The 18,173-nt window shown below is 37.5% G+C and overlaps 1 protein-coding gene across 3 annotated transcripts in view; it reads right to left on the reverse strand.

The window, feature by feature from the left end:
- Positions 1-18,173, reverse strand: part of LOC124595548 (fatty-acid amide hydrolase 2) — a 90,008-nt gene that overhangs the window by 25,700 nt on the left and 46,135 nt on the right. For all 3 annotated transcript variants that reach the window (XM_047134326.1, XM_047134328.1, XM_047134327.1), the window contains exons 4-7: positions 17,277-17,494; positions 13,065-13,176; positions 1,601-1,755; positions 1,350-1,487 (exon numbers count right to left, since the gene is read on the reverse strand). In XM_047134326.1, the coding sequence (XP_046990282.1) occupies positions 1,350-1,487; positions 1,601-1,755; positions 13,065-13,176; positions 17,277-17,494 (623 nt within the window). The remainder of the gene's footprint in view (positions 1-1,349; positions 1,488-1,600; positions 1,756-13,064; positions 13,177-17,276; positions 17,495-18,173) is intronic.

Consider the following 18,173-nt stretch of genomic DNA (forward strand, 5'->3'; position numbering starts at 1 on the left):
ACCGTAGTATCATTACTCACTACAACTTGCATGCAACTTCTTTCTCTGTAAACTTATTTTTCTAACTATACAACACAATAAAAATATTGCTTAATATTAATAAAATAATAAAACTGTAAACATTAGCACGAAAAGAATGCTGCTCAAATTAAAAAAATACTGAAATGTGATTTCTTACTCTGTACACATTTTTCTGAGCACTCCATTACAATGACATGTTGTTTAATAAAGCAGTTTTAAAACAACATTTATGTGAGCTTACACTACACATAATAATAAGCTAGTACAATCAGAACCAACTCAGACCAAACCCTTCAAAGACACAAGTGTGTGTGCCTTTCATTTAAGGAACAGGGAAGCTAATTGTGAGCTACATATTGCATGGTCAGTCATCCAACTCCAGCATCATCACGCACCTAAATACTTGGGAGTCACTCTCGATAGAACTCTGACATTCAAAACTCACTGCAAGAACATCAAAATGAAAATCTCCGCTCGAAACAACCTAATTCACAAACTAGCGGGGACACAGTGGGGATCACATCCACAAACTATTCGCTGTTCTGCAATGGAGCTGTGCTTTTCTACTGCTGAATATGCTTCTCCAGTCTGGTACAGGTCATCTCATGCCAGACAAGTAGACATTGCTCTCAACGAAACCTGCAGGTTGATCACAGGTTGCTTAAGACCTACCCCAACTGATAAGCTCTACTGCCTGGCTGGAATAACACCACCATGGATACGCAGAACAGTGGCTGCCAACAAGGAGAGACTGAAAGTGGAACAGGACAGTTCCCATCCACTGCACAGACATAATCCACCACAGCAACGGCTGAGATCGCGAAAGAGCTTCCTGAGAGCATCCGAGAAGCTCACCATTTCACCAGAGAAGGCAAGGCTGGAGTTATGGAAGAAGTCGACACCTCACCTGTAGACGCCAGAAGCTGAAGAACTACCACCTGGACACAATGAGAGCTGGCTGGTGTGGAAATCTTTAAACAGATTATGATCAGGAGTTGGACGATCCAGAGACAACCTGAAGAGATGGGGGCTTCATAACAGAAGATACATCCTGTGATTTTGGACAAGAACAAACCACAAGCCACATGCTCTAGTGCCTTTCGTGTCCTACATCCTGCACGAAGATTGATCTCCTGCAAGCCACTCCAAGTGCCTTGTAGGTTGCAAAGTATTGGGCACATGTAATATAAATACAATTTGTGTATATATATGTACATATTTATTGATGTGTATGGGCACTGTAGATTTGTATGTTTCTGATTCGAGAATATACATAATAAATGTATCTATAATCTCTTTATAAAAGCACTGAACTTGACAATACGGACCTTTTCAATATTGTGTGAGATCTCCTGAAAATAATCAGTGGCTCTCTGCAATGCCACTTTGATGTCTTCTGTCACAAAGCTTGTACGGGGATCATTTAGTTCTTCCATGTACATGACTTTCAGATCTTTCAGGTTTACCTAGACAAATGTAACATTTTAACTGATTTTCACGGATTACAGCATGGCATATATTAGTAAAATGCCCAGTAACTACTCGCAACAACACTTGAATGAGTTCGACAAATATATACCTTCAAATCCAGCCTTAGCCTGCTTACATTGCCACCTAAAAGTACTTTAAGAAATGGCTTCAGGTCACATGCATATTTTGTCATAGGTCCTGCTGTAACCATTGTCTGGCCTTCTTCTCCAGTTCTAAATGTTAGCCCTTTCAGTGGTGTTAAGCCTGTAAAATAAAGAACTTAATACACTTATGAATTACTCAAAAACTTTAAAGATGTTCACATATGAAATTTCCTCCAAGCAATTTTAAGGAATGAAAAACAAAGACAGTTGAATTTGTCACATGTGCACACAAATTCATTTAATGAAGGGACCAGAAAGTATAGCATCTCCGGTTTTAGTCTGGTATTTGTTGTTAATCATCAATAATTAAACGAAACAAAATTTCTGTACCCTTTATTACCAACTCAGTATAAATTACCCAAAAAATAGCTATTTTTAATGTCTCTGCATAAAGTGATTGAGCTTTCATCTTGAACATTGCTATGCACTGAAAAAGCAAAACATCCAGAAGTAATTAAATACGTGGAATTTGAATACAAATCATTTTCTTCTCAACATCAGCTGTGATTAGGGGTGGAACATTAGCTCATTTGAGTAAAGGAGGCGGTCATGTTTTTAAAGAAGGAACCTTGACAGCATGGTGACTCAGCAACACTATGGAAAAAAATCAATAAACATAGGATTCTGCAACTTGCTTCTCCACAAAGGAAGTGTACCATTTTAAATACAGTGCCACACTGATCAGCTTATGAAGAAATGATTAATTGTCTGGTAATGTACATTTGGCAACAGCACAGTTATTTTTCTTACAGGCTTTGAGAACATGCAATTGGAAACTTCCAAGAATTTCCCTCTAATGATGTAATAATTGCTTAATAGTATTTTTACATTAATATGTGAACACCACTTTTAATTCCATAAAAATACAGTACAAATACTTTTTGACACATAACTTACACAAGAGTGAAATTTTATTATTGTAATATAATGAAATCATCAATGAAGTTGAATATTTTAAATGCTTAGGACTGGAGATAGAAACTCTGTCTTTGATTAATCACATTCAGGGTCCTGTGCAGAAACTTAGTACTGTGTTATCTTCACTACAAAAATTATCTACTGTGATCTCTGACTATGAAATGTTTCTATGACATTTTTATCTGCTATGGTATCATATTTTTGGGCAATTGTGTGTCCGCACAAGGAAAATTATTAGCTCACAAAAGTGTGGTTAGAATGATCTGTGGCATCATGGAGGAAACTTTGCACAGTCTATTGTTGAAGTGTCTAGAAATTCTAATTTTGGTCATCTTCGTATAAGCTGCATCTATAACATCTCATTTTGTGACCTTGGAGGTTGCATGTCATGCCAACTGGGAGGTGTTTAATGATGTTTTCAGAGCTAGGTTCAATTTTTCTTTCAACAAACTTGTACCTAATACACTGTTCCTCAACTCTGTAACAAATGTATAGCTCTGCAGCTACATACTCAATATATATTCAGTACTATTTTGATGTTTACTAGTCATGCTGACTTCTCCATTTGTCTGAGCACCCAAAGTGTTATAGAACAGCTGTTTTTCAGTCACTGCTCCATCCGATGTCAGAAATCCTACTGAGTCCTAGTGCTGCGAACAAAGAATTAGAGGCTATTAACCCTAGCACCACTAAGCTTGGATCTATCACATGGATGTCTAAGGGGGGGGGGGGGGGGTGCAAAAATTGCCCTCACATTCATTTCACTTTTTAATGTTTTGATTATTTAATGAATAGGAATTTCTTTACTAGGTTGCAACACACTTTCCACAGTTATCAGGAACATTATAACATAAACAAATACAATAAATAAGGTCATGAATATGAGAAATATTAGTATATTTTTATCATGAAACTAACACTTCCATAGACATCAGACATATATTACAAAATCATAAAAGAACATACAATAGCAATCCACAAATAAGAAAACAGAAAATCAAAGTCAGGAATTACAATTGAGTTTTTCCTTCCTACTCACTTTCTATTTCAAAAGCTTTGCATATGATTGTTTTTGCAGAATGAGTGGAACACACATACTTGGAACACCAGCAACAAACTATAGACACTTCTGTCATCTTGTCTTTTTCCTTTTTAGAGTTTTTACGGTTTTTACTCTTGAAACAGATGTGACATCTTCCTCTTGATTAAAATCCAACAGATTGAACAGTTGCAGAAATGCTGGGCAGCATTTTCCCTGGAGCACTTTCCATCGCACTGATGATAGGCTTTTGTAAACCCATGATATTCTTTGCTCTCTCTTCCACAGCTCGCCTAATGAGCTATTGACCTAATTCTAGCAGATACAGCCTTCTTACATTATGCTGCTTCTACTCCAGTTTGGGTTATTTATCATGAAAATTGTTCCAGCACTGAGACAGGCAATATCTATTAAGGTGAAAAAGAGAGGTAATGGCCACCTTCTCATTCCTCGTTTTACTGAATGATGTTGCGTCATTTGATCAATGCTGTCTATGCCCCCTTTGGTTTCATTGTGGTAGAGATTGATGTTTGACTTTTTTTTCTCTGTCAACTCATCCACCTTGTTATCATTGTGTTGTGTGGAAAGAAGTAGGAGATTCTTAGTAGGCTTCAGTTTGGAGATGTATGAAACCCAGGTAACTGGTGCATTGCCCGTTTTCGGATCTGTGAATAAGAACTTATAGAAATATAGCTCTCAACCCTGTGTCTTCTTTAGCTGTTCTGGTACGTGTTTTCTGTTACTCTTCAGTGTATCCATCAAAGTTAACTTGTCATCATTGTAAAGCTCCTCGTCTATGTCTATAGATGTATAATAACGATCTGTTGTTATATTGTGAGACCTTAACTTTTCCCGGCAAATCGAATCTTCAAATAACTTACAGGTTTGCTGCCGGGTGACGTCGTCGGACACCGCTGATATTTCGACAGGAGCACACCCTGCCATTCTCAAGGCACAAATGCAAGGAAGAAAATATGTGCGAGCAAATTTAATACCTCGGTTCATCGAGGAAAAACAAGGAAGATACCACACACAGAACAAGTGTCAACACAACCAAAGATAACCAACGTCAGAAATATCGATGGTTACTATTAATCAACAGGTGAGGTAGCACTAATTTTGTCCCTCTGTTTTTTGAGGAGAGAGAGAGCCGGATTCCAAGCAGCATTTAAACAAAATCCACCATCTCTGTTAATAAGGTTGCTTGATAGTCTGATTTCAACAGCTTCCTTAATAACACTATCCCAATAGTTTGACGTGCAAGCCAGAATCTCCGTGTTGTTGTATTCCATAGAATGACCGCTGTCAAGGCAATGTTCTGCAATAGCGGGTTTGCTCGGCTGTTGTAAGCGTGTGTGACGCTTATGTTCAACAAACCGGTCTTCCACAGTCCTGATTGTCTGAACAATATATGACTTGCCACAACTGCAAGGAATACGATAGACCCCAGCCTTACGCAAACCAAGATTATCTTTTACAGACACCAACAGGGCCTTAATCTTGGAAGGTGGTCGAAAAACACATTTCACATCATATTTCCGTAAAATACAGCCAATCCTGTTGGAAATGCTTCCTGCATAAGGCAAAAAGGCCATAGACTTAGGTGCCACTTCGTTGCTATCGTCCCTCACCCGTTGCACAGAAGGCTGATGGCGCAACGCACATTTGATCTGCCTCTCACTATAACCATTCTGATGAAAGGTGACTTCGAGATGTGCTAGCTCAGCTGCCAAACTTTCAGGGTCTGAGATAACGTGGGCCCTGTGAACCAAGGTGCGAAGTACTCCTTCATGCTGAGCTGGATGGTGACAACTATCAGCTCGCAGATAAAAGTCAGTGTGGGTGGGCTTCCTATAAACAGAATGTCCCAATGTACCATCAGTCTTCCTTTTGACCAAAATATCAAGGAAGGGAAGGCATCCATTCTTTTCCACCTCCATAGTGAACTGAATATTCGGGTGGATTGAATTCAGATGTTCCAAAAACTGGTTTAAATTCTCGCTACCATGAGGCCACACAACAAAAGTATCATCTACATATCCGAAAAAACAATCAGGTTTCAAGGTCGCTGACTCCAATGCACGTTCCTCAAAGTTCTCCATAAACAAATTGGCCACAATAGGTGACAACGGGCTTCCCATTGCAACTCCATCAGTCTGTTTGTAGTACTGACCATTGAATAAAAAGTAAGTGGAAGTCAGCACATGTCGAAACAAATTTGTTAATTTGACACCAAACTTAACCTCAATTAGCTGCAACGAATGAGAGACAGGAACGCGAGTGAAAAGAGAAACCACATCAAAACTGACTAAAATATCAGAGTCATTCAAACGCAATCCCTGCAATCGACGTAAGAAATCTGCTGTTTATCAGGGGATGAACTCCATGAACTTGACTCATTTTCAATTGATGTGTCACTATCATATGTCACAACTGTATCATCTTCTTTGGGATCACTTTCATCACCTTCACTTGCTTTATTTATTATAGCTGACACCTCTTCATCTGTGAGAAACCTCTGATACTGGTGATACATTTTATTAGAACTGTGAGTAATGTACAACTGCTCGAACAACAAAGGAGATTTATTTCAAAACAACAATGGCAACACAATACAGTGGTCAGAAACTGCATTTCTTTCTGCCATATTGGGGAGGGGGGGGGGGGGGGGGAAACTGCTCGCACTTAAATTAAATATAATAGGCGGATTTAAACAATTCACAAAAATTATAAAACCATGACAGCACATACTGTAGATATTTTTACACAACTACCTAAATTCTTGCTTCTTCACTCCAACAAATAGATATATTACACAAATAAAACAAATATTGTGGGCAATTTTTGCCCCCCCCCCCCCGTCCCCCGTCCCCCTTTGTGGCGCTACGGTTAATTATATGGCATAGCAGAATGATTATTCAACTTAAGTTCTCAATGATTTGTTTCGAAAAATAAAACAAAAAAGGATTAAAGGAAAACAGATTGTAGAATCCCTTACTTCTGCCCCATATCCAATAAACTATGGAGAAGTTTGAGATCTGTCTGTGTTATTCCCATCTTTTTTGTACCTAAAAATAATGAGCACCTTCGAGGCCAGCATGAAGAGCATGTTGTTGGCCCATATCATAATGTTGATATTTTCAGAGAACATGGTACCACTCATAATTGTAAGTCAACTTTGGCACTGCTTTTGGTTCGCAATATGCACAGACTCCGTAACATTAAGAATGACTTAGAAATCTCACATATACAGTAAAAAGGACCGGTCCTTAACATTTTGGAAGAGTTAAAAATCATGAAGTGCAAGTTGCAACATCCAGACACTAGCCTCACTAAGAAACTCATTAACTATCTACAATGTCTGCAGCAGTCTCCACTATAGCAGGTGGTCAGATTTGGCCATCTTTGTGTTATTTGCATCTATAACATCTCATCCCCCAATCTTAGAGGTTTCGTTTCATGCATGTTGGGAGGTGTTGCATAATGTTTTTAGGTTCAGTTTTTCTATTAACAGCTTTGTACATAATATAATGCTCCTCAGCTTTGAACTAATGTGTAACTCTGCAGCCGTGTATATATATTCAGTATTTCTTTGTGTTTACTAATCACACTGACTTCTCCTTCACTGGAGATTTTGTGCTATCTGCATCCATAGCATTGTATTCTTAAGGTGAAGTATATATATATATATATATATATATATATATATATATATATATATATATATATACTGGACATATCTTCCACTATTATGTTTAATTTGTGAAATGTTGGTTTGGTCTATTTCATAACATATTTTTATTATTTTTATTGTTATTTCTAGACGATTTCATTATACATTTTTATTATTTTTATTTCTTGACAATTGCATTATACACTGTATGTTTTGCTGTTACTGTTTGTTCTGTACCAGACCTGTCTTAGTTAATGCCACTCGTGCAGTAATATGGTTTTAGCACTATTAATAGTAGATGGCATCTGGGAGAAAATGTGGGGTTGCAATCATGTTGTTAGCTATAATTTCTTTGGTTGTCCCTCTAACCCTCGGCATTAGTTCTGGGGATGGCCACCCTACGACATGTGTGTCCTGAGATGCCTCACTGTGGTTCAAGCGGCAGTCTATTGACAGGTCTTGTTGGATATCCATGGCATGTGGCAGGTGGGACACTTATATAGTAAGCTACTTTGGAGGTTCACAAATTGGCATTCTGCAGTATTTATGCCTTAATATTTCATTATTAAGCCAATGCCATGTGTCTGGCCATTCATAGTTGGTTCCTAGGTTACATCAGTCTGGCAATGAGTGTTTATTTTGTTGATTCATTCATGTTTTTTTTTTTTTTTTTTTTTTTTTTTTTTTTTGTTAGACCCCATTTATACAGTGTGGTACTGGCTAGCTTGACGAACATTTTCATGCCTCACCTGCACACGATCTCACTTGCTACTTGATAAATTTATTGGATTTTTTTTGTATGACTGGTATGATTTTCTGTTATGCAATCTAGGCAGGACCTGATATTCATATTTGTATGGAACCTGTTAATGTTAATTTTATAGAGTTCACTTCATTTTTTGTTCTGCCTGAAGATGGAATTTACATCCTGAAACCTGAGTCATGTGTAAAATTTTATCCAAAATAAAGGATTTTACGACCATTGTGGATGCCCCACAAAGACTATACAACAGACTTTCTTGATTTGGAACTTTCACATTCTTCGTAGCTTACGAAGTATCTCTGTGGGTGCTCACATTTTGCAATCAGTGCTATGTTTTACCCTTTTCAATTGCATTCCTTCATTTTGGGGACAGTGTCAATGGCATAATTCTTAAAAAAAACCTTTTATACATCTATAATGGTCAAAATATATGTAGTGTACTCATAATTTTTACACTATAATAACTGGAGGTGATCCAAGAGGTGAATTGCATCTTGTGGATGAGTTTTCAGTCACTTAAGACAGAAACACAAAAATAATTTTGATAGTTATTGATTTATGATGTTTATTTTGCAGTTGGTGCATCTGAGTATTATCAGTAACTACACTCCAGTTTGTAAACCTAGTTACTGAAATGGGGAATAAAACTCATTGGCCTATAATTTTGGTATTCTGACCCTCAGCAGCTAAGTCTTTGAGCATCAAGCTGTACTAACTTCTGTGCCCTCTCAAAAATCCGATCAGCTGCAGAAATGCATTCTTCCTGCTGGTAGCATAACAAACTTGGCAACAACACAGAATTTTTTGGAATCTCTGTGAGTGTAGAGTTACTTCCTGGCAGCACAGAATTATCCTGCTAAATTCAATAGATATTTTCTTGACATTTCCGTTGAGAAATATGAGTGATTTTCACTCAAGGAGTGACATCAGTTTATAAACGTATAGTTTTGAGCCCATGAAGGTCATTTTACTCAGAAATTGCAAATAATATTGCATTTACATTGTGAGTTATCTGTCCTAGCTACCACTGGGGCAATAAGGGAGACATGAATGCACTGGCTTGTTTCAGTCTCAATGGACATCAGGCTGTGATATTTCTTTGATAGAACTACAAGCAGCCATATCGGAAATCAGTATGGAAATTCTAAGATAACTTCTTCATCGTAAGTCTTCTCAACACTTGCAGCATACCATAGTCCAAGGGCAAAAAAATTATGATACTATACAATTAGAAATGCCTTTTTTCTGTTTCTGCCAACACAGTTTTTGGTTTTTATGAATACACAATTCTATTTATGAAACTGTGGCACTGTGTAATTTATTAACTGGGTTTCTTTATGCATCTACTCCAACCTCCACATTTCCATACTTTAACTTTTTTCAGGAGAGCACAACAACAAAGACCATTTCAAACTTCAAAGTGCCTAATATCTTACTAACTCGTGTCAATTTAGGCATGCTTGTGTTACAGGTGCAATTTATTTGTATTGGTGCAGTGCATATTTTAACACTGTTTTTCAATTACTTTCTTGAACATAACAGAAATCATAAGAGAGAAGTTAATCTCCAAAATATATTCTCACAGATTGTCTAAAACAGTTTGACAATGCTCACCTAGTCGACAAATTCCACACCTAGTTGATAGATCCCACCGAGCCAGGTTTGGAATTCATTTTCATCCAGAAAGTAATTTTCTTATGGCTGTTTGACAAGGAGTGGAAAAGGCAAACATCAAAATCAGAAGAATAAGTGTGTGAGGAGTGCCTTCCCAAACAAACTCCTGGACAGTTCTGTTTGTAAAATCAGCAGAGTGAATGGGGGCAGTTATCGTGCAACAGCAACACTTGATACAGTTTTGTTGGCCATTTTTCTTATACTGTGACTGAAAGATTTCTCAGTTATTGCCAAAAAATGCCAGCTGTGATGGACACATCCCTGCCAAGTAGTTTGTAGTGCACAACACCCTTTTTGTGCCACCAGGTGCAAAATATTATCTGGTTACACTGCCCGTTGCTCAAGGAAATGTCTTTCATTACATTTCAGCCATTAATTTCTTCTTGACAAATTACTATAAAGGCATCACAATTTGTCAACAATAATAATATTGCATAGAAATGTTCAATGAGTGAACTGATGATGTTCAAGGAAATTTATATGTTGTTTTTTAGTTAGAGCATGCAGTTCTCTTTCGCCCAACTTCTGGACCTTGCCTATTGAATTCAAGTGTCACACAAAGGTTAAATGGTTACAGTTCATTACACATGTCAACTATTAGGACTTCCTGAATACAGAAAATCATTCATGTCAAAATGATCTTCCTTGAAACAAGAAAATCCTATTCTGATGTGATCTGCCCAATACCACTCACCTCATACATGAAACAAATGTTTAAAGCTGTCTCCGCTGCCTTCATTCCTCTGTTAATGGGCTCCGGAAAGGCTCAAAATCATGAGAAGTTCAATTTTTACTTTTTTGCGTTTTCTGAATCTGCAGACTATTACCTTTTAATAGATATATAATTTATTCAATTCCGAAGACTACAACTATTTTTAAATTTTTTTTGAAATGTGTTCTACATGGGCGTGACCCACTGTGGTGCTGTTAAACTGCTGTCAAATGGTGTTATTATTAACGTCCGTGTTCATCAGGTACATTTTAGTGATGTGAGATAAAGTATGTGTTGTGGCTAACCTGTGATGGTTCAATATATATCGCTGGTGTGACTATCGATTGTTTCATGTTTATTTACTCTGTCGTTATCTCGAAAATATTCATAATTAATTCTGTTTCTTGAGTCTCTGTTTTGTTGAAGTATAATAATGAGTAAAAGTAAAGTTATTAGAAATCCTCTGAAGGCTTTTAAGAAAAGGAGAAATGTTGGAAAGCCAAAGGTATGTGTTATTACTGTAAACAATAAAGACAATAACCAAGTGAGTGAACCTAACCTCTCAAGTACACCTGCCCATAGCAGTCAAAGTGGGAAAGAAAATACTTCACAGAAGAAGCTTGGTTCAATGAGTGAAAACTATGAAAGTTTTATGAGCGAATCGGATGTGAATGAAATATTTGATATGTCGGTTCTCAAAGGAATTTTTTCAAACTGTGTAAGATGTATTCATTGTAGTGAAGTTGGTCTGGAACTCTCCATAATAAAGCACGTAGGACTTGCTAGTGAAATACAACTGAAATGTGATAAGTGCTCATACATGACCACCTTTTGGAACAGTGTTGCAGTAACTGCAACTGAAGAAAATGGTAGCAAAATCTACGAACACAACAACGAGCGATGCTTGCTTTAGACAAGGAATGCCTTCGGGCTGCAGACAGGGCTGTAAAGAGTCTAGAAATACAAGCAAGAGTAAACAGGAGGAGGAACAAGAGGAAGCTGGAGGAGGAGTTTGCAGAGGATGAAGATAATCCATTCTATGGACCTGGAATGCACTAAAAAGTTAATCCAATCTTTGTCGCTCGATTCCCAAAACTTTTATTTTCTCATACTAATTACATGTTTTCTAAGGATCTTCCACACATATTTGTTTCAAACTTTCAGTAAATGTTACATAGTACCTTCTGCATAATTTAACACAGCCTTTTTCCGAAAAACTGTATATTTTTGAATATATAAATAAAAAATTGCAAAAAAATGTTGTGAATTTACATTACAATTGAAAAAAAAAAAATCATCTTTAATAACTGAACTAAAATTTTGTAAAATCCCTGTGTTAAGTTGTAGCCCATATTCCAATAAATAATCTGTAAAAAGTTCGACTTCCTACCTCAAATACTTTGTGAGGAAAGATGTAATTTATAAGCGTTATTTTAACATTGCAAGTATAGGGCGTTCCGGAGCCCCTTAAGTCCAAAGTGAACAATATTCCACAAATGTTACACCACTTTCCACTTTTAACTATTCTATAATGCTTAAACAATACTTAGTAGATTCAAGTATGCAAAATCAAATATATAACTGCAAGATAAATACTAGAACTTCAGAGAAACATAAATGCATGTGTTCCTGATTTTTTTTCGCTTGGCTCATCAAATTTATTTCACACAGAACATCAAACTGACACAATAAACAATTTTATGCCGGCCAATGAGACAGCAGAAACTTATCCAAGGTTCATTTGTCACGATCACCTGGGCAGATGCCTGATGGCGTCAGGCAGCCAGTGGTAGGTGGCTGGTGACGACTATATGGAAAAAAATGTTTCTAGTAGTTACTGGTAAGTAAAAAAGTGAAGCACATGAAGTTCCACCAGGCTTACTTTCAGTAGGCAGCCAAAAAGCAGTTTTAAGAAATAACGGATAGGGTGAACTTGAACTCGCAAATTAGTGTCTACATAATGCAACACTTACCACGAGCAGATATGGCATCACAATGTCTCGAGTGGATGACAAAAGTGATTGATTGATTGACTGATAGATTTTAACAGGGAAGCTAAAACAGCTTAGGTCTGACCCGCCACTGCCCGCACCGAAACCAGGTTTATTGTGCGGTATCACTCCCTGTATACCTAGTAAAAGCCAACCAGTGCCCTTAAATAGTGCAAGGAGTCCCTCTACCAAGACGACAAAATTACCTCCGTGAACTTCCACAAACTACCATGCTGTCAGATTATGCAGACAGCCAACAAAATAAGTTACGGAAATATTATTTAACCAGTTTATGAGGTAAATGCCCCATCTTATGTAATATTTTGCACTTGAAAACTGGAAAATTTGTTTTACTGTTCTTTTACTTGAATAACTTTGTATGATGTTCAATAACATTAATAAAAATTACGACTGTTTTATTTTTATTTCTAGATACAGTGACAGACAACAGGAAAAATAGGAAACTTCACACTAAGTGATAGTGAAAAATTGTATACAGTTTTTCCCAACTGCTTCACAGCAAGCTATATGATCATTTACCAGTAATTTTAAACATATTTGAAAGAATGAACTACGGTTTCTCATACTATGATTTCACATACCAGTAACTGACCAACACCACATTACATTGTTACTTACCCGTTGTTGGCTTATGACCAAAAATACCACAACAACATGCTGGAATTCGAATGGAACCACCAATGTCTGTGCCTATACCTAATGGAGAAGCAGCTGCAGCAATGAGACTTGCCTGTTAGAAATACAAAAAAAGTGTCAAGAAATTATTCATAAACATATTTATGGATTCCTCCGTTGCTTCTTGATAGAACATTTCCACTTTCTAATAACAAAATGTAACCCCCAAAGAAAACACTGCTGTTGTACAACCAACAATTAGTGTCCAGTGCAACTGTTCACAACAAATACCAAAAAAATTGTAATTTTGTAATAACGTGTATTCTAAATAATTCTAATTGTTGTCATACATGCTACTGACAAACCATAACATATGATTTATTATGTTAAAGAACAGTTTTACATAACAAGAAGTCAAAAGACCCGTTTGACAATTCCAAAGACAATATACCACAACTGAACATCTTATGTAAGTGCGTGGTATCTTAATCCAGAATGTTTGGTTCGTAAGAACACAAGCTCCTTGTAACCAATAGCCAGTAGTTATCTGATGATGACCTAATAAGCCGAAAACTAGTTCATACAAATAAAAATCAGTAGAACAAAAAAACCACCAAAAAAACCAACCCTCAATATAAATACACAGTTTACGCACTATTATTACACAGGGTGTTACAAAAAGGTACGGCCAAACTTTCAGGAAACATTCCTCACACACAAAGAGAGAAAATATGTTATGTGGACATGTGTTCGGAAATGCTTACTTTTCATGTTAGAGCTCATTTTATTACTTCTCTTCAAATCACATTAATTATGGAATGGAAACACACAGCAACAGAACATACCAGCGTGACTTCAAACACTTTGTTCCAGGAAATGTTCAAAATGTCCTCCGTTAGCGAGGATACATGCATCCACCCTCCGTCGCATGGAATCCCTGATGCGCTGATGCAGCCCTGGAGAATGGCGTATTGTATCACAGCCGTCCACAATACGAGAACAAAGAGTCTCTACATTTGGTACTGGGGTTGCGTAGACAAGAGCTTTCAAATGCCCCCATAAATGAAAGTCAAGAGGGTTGAGGTCAGGAGAGTGTGGAGGCCATGGAATTGGTCCACCTCTACCAATCCATCGGTCACCGAATCTGTGGTTGAGAAGCGTACGAACACTTAGACTGAAATGTGCAGGAGCTTCATCGTGCATGAACCACATGTTGTGTCGTACTTGTAAAAGCACATGTTCTAGCAGCACAGGTAGAGTATCCCGTATGAAATCATGATAACGTGCTCCATTCAGTGTAGGTGGAAGAACATGGGGCCCAATCAAGACATCACCAACAATGCCTGCCCAAACATTCACAGAAAATCTGTGTTGATGATGTGATTGCACAATTGCGTGTGGATTCTCGTCCGCCCACACATGTTGATTGTGAAAATTTACAATTTGATCACGTTGGAATGAAGCCTCATCCAGAAAGAGAACATTTGCACTGAAATGAGGATTGACACATTGTTGGATGAACCATTCGCAGAAGTGTACCCGTGGAGGCCAATCAGCTGCTGATAGTGCCTGCACACACTGTACATGGTACGGAAACAACTGGTTCTCCCGTGGCACTCTCCATACAGTGACGTGGTCAACGTTACCTTGTACAGCATCAACTTCTATGACACTGACATTAGGGTTATCGTCAACTGCATGAAGAATTGCCTCGTCCATTGCAGGTGTCCTTGTCATTCTAGGTCTTCCCCAGTCGCGAGTCATAGGCTGGAATGTTCCGTGCTCCCTAAGACGCCGATCAATTGCTTCGAACGTCTTTCTGTCGGGACACCTTCGTTCTGGAAATCTGTCTCGATACAAACGTACTGCGCCACGGCTATTGCCCCGTGCTAATCCATACATCAAATGGGCATCTGCCAATTCCGCATTTGTAAACATTGCACTGACTGCAAAACCACGTTCGTGATGAACACTAACCTGTTGATGCTACGTACTGATGTGCTTGATGCTAGTACTGTAGAGCAATGAGTCGCATGTCAACACAAGCACCGAAGTCAACATTACCTTCCTTCAATTGGGCCAACTGGTGGTGAATCGAGGAAGTACAGTACATACTGACGAAACTAAAATGAGCTCTAACATGGAAATTAAGCATTTCCGTACACATGTCCACATAACATCTATTCTTTATTTGTGTGTGAGGAATGTTTACTGAAAGTTTGGCTGTACCTTTTTGTAACACCCTGTATAATGATAAATGATCAATATATTATCAAAAATATTTCCTTCCCACTGCAAAGAATACCACACACTCACTACAGATTGGCACCATAGTAACATGAACCGAAACAAGAAGAAAGTGTCTAGTAAACCTGAGGTCTAAAATACATACGTTACAAGCTATGAGCACATGTTCAGCAGAAGAGAGATGGTTCACTGCAGAAAAGATGAACAAGTATTTGTAGCTCTTAAGGTATGCATTTCAGAGCCTGTTTTGCTGGGCATAACGTTAAGAATTGGTGGGTCTCATTCACTACAAGAAAAATTACAGAAATTCATCAAAGAATGCTGAAAAAAGTGCAGTTTTATTTTAACATTCTGCTGAAATGATGTCCACTCAAATGAGATTTGCAATAACATTTATTCATTCACCAAGAACAATTTTTGTCAAATTCTTGTACTTATAGTCAGTCATTTAATTAACTTGTTAGCTCTGCCAATAAATGGAATGGCCTGAATATTTATTTATAACCACCTGCAACACCAAAACAACCAAGTAATCCTAAGAGACAAGTAGAAAAGTGAGAATGATTTTTTTTCCCCTTTTGTGCATTATATTATGCTTATGTTGGTGAAAATGTTCCATGTATCACACAAATTGGGTATACATAAACCAATGTCACATAGATATTTGCCTGATGACAGTCCCACAATAAAGGCAAGCAGGTAACTGACACCAACAGTTAATATTCAATAGAAAAAATATGCAGGTATATAATTTTGCTTTTGTTTGCAAAAACCTTCCAAAGAAGTTTACAAACTACTGTATTGCTGCAGATATATCATGAAAATGTTCTTCCATATGCTGTTTGTTCAGAATTGAACAATGACCTTTATTATAATGGATCATATTCACCAGTCACAACAGTGAACATGATCATGAACAACACAGCACTTTCCCCTATGATAGTAAAGATCACAGAGTACTGATCAGTACACCATAGATATACTGGATATTTAGCATGGCATTAAATTTCCAAATTTCTGTGCACAATGAGTGAGAAGACTCTTCATACATAAACAAAAGATGTAGAAAGCTACAAATGTATATTGAGGTATCGCCAAGCCAAAGCCAATTTTACAATTAATGTTGACATTTGCTTTGTATGAGGCTGTCAAAGCAAACAATTCAAGAAAGAGAATGAGCATACAGTTTAAAAAAGTTAAAACAAAATGCAATATTTTCAGTATCTGAAAAATAATTCAGCTCAATGTGGCACATTACTCTGTTACTCAGAATGAATCAATTTGCCTAGACAAATGACAAATTTATCTGAATATTAGTTATTCTGTAAATTTGCATCATCTAATTTTGTTTTTCTGAGATGCTCTACCCTTCTGTATGGGTCTATGGAATGAACATTGTATCTAATGTAATCGAAATACCTTTTATGACACATCATAACTTACAAACATAAATTATCAACATATCTGAAAGTGCCCAACATTAATTCTGCTTTACAGCAAAATGAAGTTATCAATTTTTTTTTACTGTGTTGCAGGGTTTCTTGTCCATATAACATTTACATTCTGAAGGGATAACTGCAACCGCTTAGCAAGAATAAAAAAAAATGTGCAATAGTATGGCACAAAATGTCCGTACACTGCATAAGTGGAAGTCTGGCATCTTTCTGTATTTCCCCAATTTTTCATTCAGTCTAGTCAACAGCTTTCCTGTGTTGTTGAAAACAAAAGGTGAAAAAAATCTACATATCACACAGTATTGCATGCAATAATGCATTATTTCATTTGGAGCTACAGGAGATGATATTCAGACACAAAGGGAACAGTAGCACACACACACACACACACACACACACACACACACACACACACACACACACACACACACAGAGAGAGAGAGAGAGAGAGAGAGAGAGAGAGAGAGAGAGAGAGAGAGAGAGAGAGAGAGAGAGATATCCTTCCATGTATTACCTCACCGCCAGATGATCCACCAACACTTCTTCTCGTGTCGTATGGGTTTTTGGTTTGTCCAATAACATTATTACGAGTTTCAGACCATAAGTTTAATTCAGGCACATTTGTAACTGCCAATAATATAGCACCAGCATTTTTCATCAGTGCTACTACATCAGCATCTTCAGTTGCCTTCACATCACTGCGAGACACTATGCCCATTGTATGCAACAACCCTAAAAGGAAAGATGTTTCTTGGTATATTTAAAAGATTTAATATAACAGCACATGCTACAGGACTGACATACATAATATAATAAAAACAATAAACTCTCTTAAGAAAAAGCAAGAATCTGCAATTTTTACAATTACATAACTCAGGTAATGTGCAGAATAAGCACATTATGAAGTCTGAATCCACAGAGTTGACAAGTATGATGACCAATGAACCCTTCAGTGCAGATGCACATTGAGCTGAAATTCTGATGGGAATCGGTGAGATGCCATGAGTAATGAGGCCAATGGGCAGGGCACTACATCAGTAATGTGTGGAATAAGTTGAAAATTTGAGTCCGACAGGAGACTTGATAGGGTAGTCCATGCTGTTGTGGTGACCACTGGGTCCTGTTGGCATAGTGGTCAGCACATCCACCTACCTTTTTTTATAGAAAGCAGGAAACCACAGTTTGAATCCCAGCCCAGCACAAATTTTCAGCTTGCCCCACTGATATAAATCAATGCTCACTGGCGTCTAATGTCTTTAATTCTTTGTGTCTTGATTCATAGTGGCTGCAGGATAAAAATGGTGCCCGTTCTTTTGCACATGTCCAAAATCCTCTATAATTGTCACGGTTAATACCACAATGCAGTGTGTGAGTGATGAGGATGATGAGGCAGATACTGTACCAATAATGA

This window comes from Schistocerca americana, chromosome 2, assembly GCF_021461395.2.
Source record: "Schistocerca americana isolate TAMUIC-IGC-003095 chromosome 2, iqSchAmer2.1, whole genome shotgun sequence".
Classification (NCBI taxonomy): domain Eukaryota; kingdom Metazoa; phylum Arthropoda; class Insecta; order Orthoptera; family Acrididae; genus Schistocerca; species Schistocerca americana.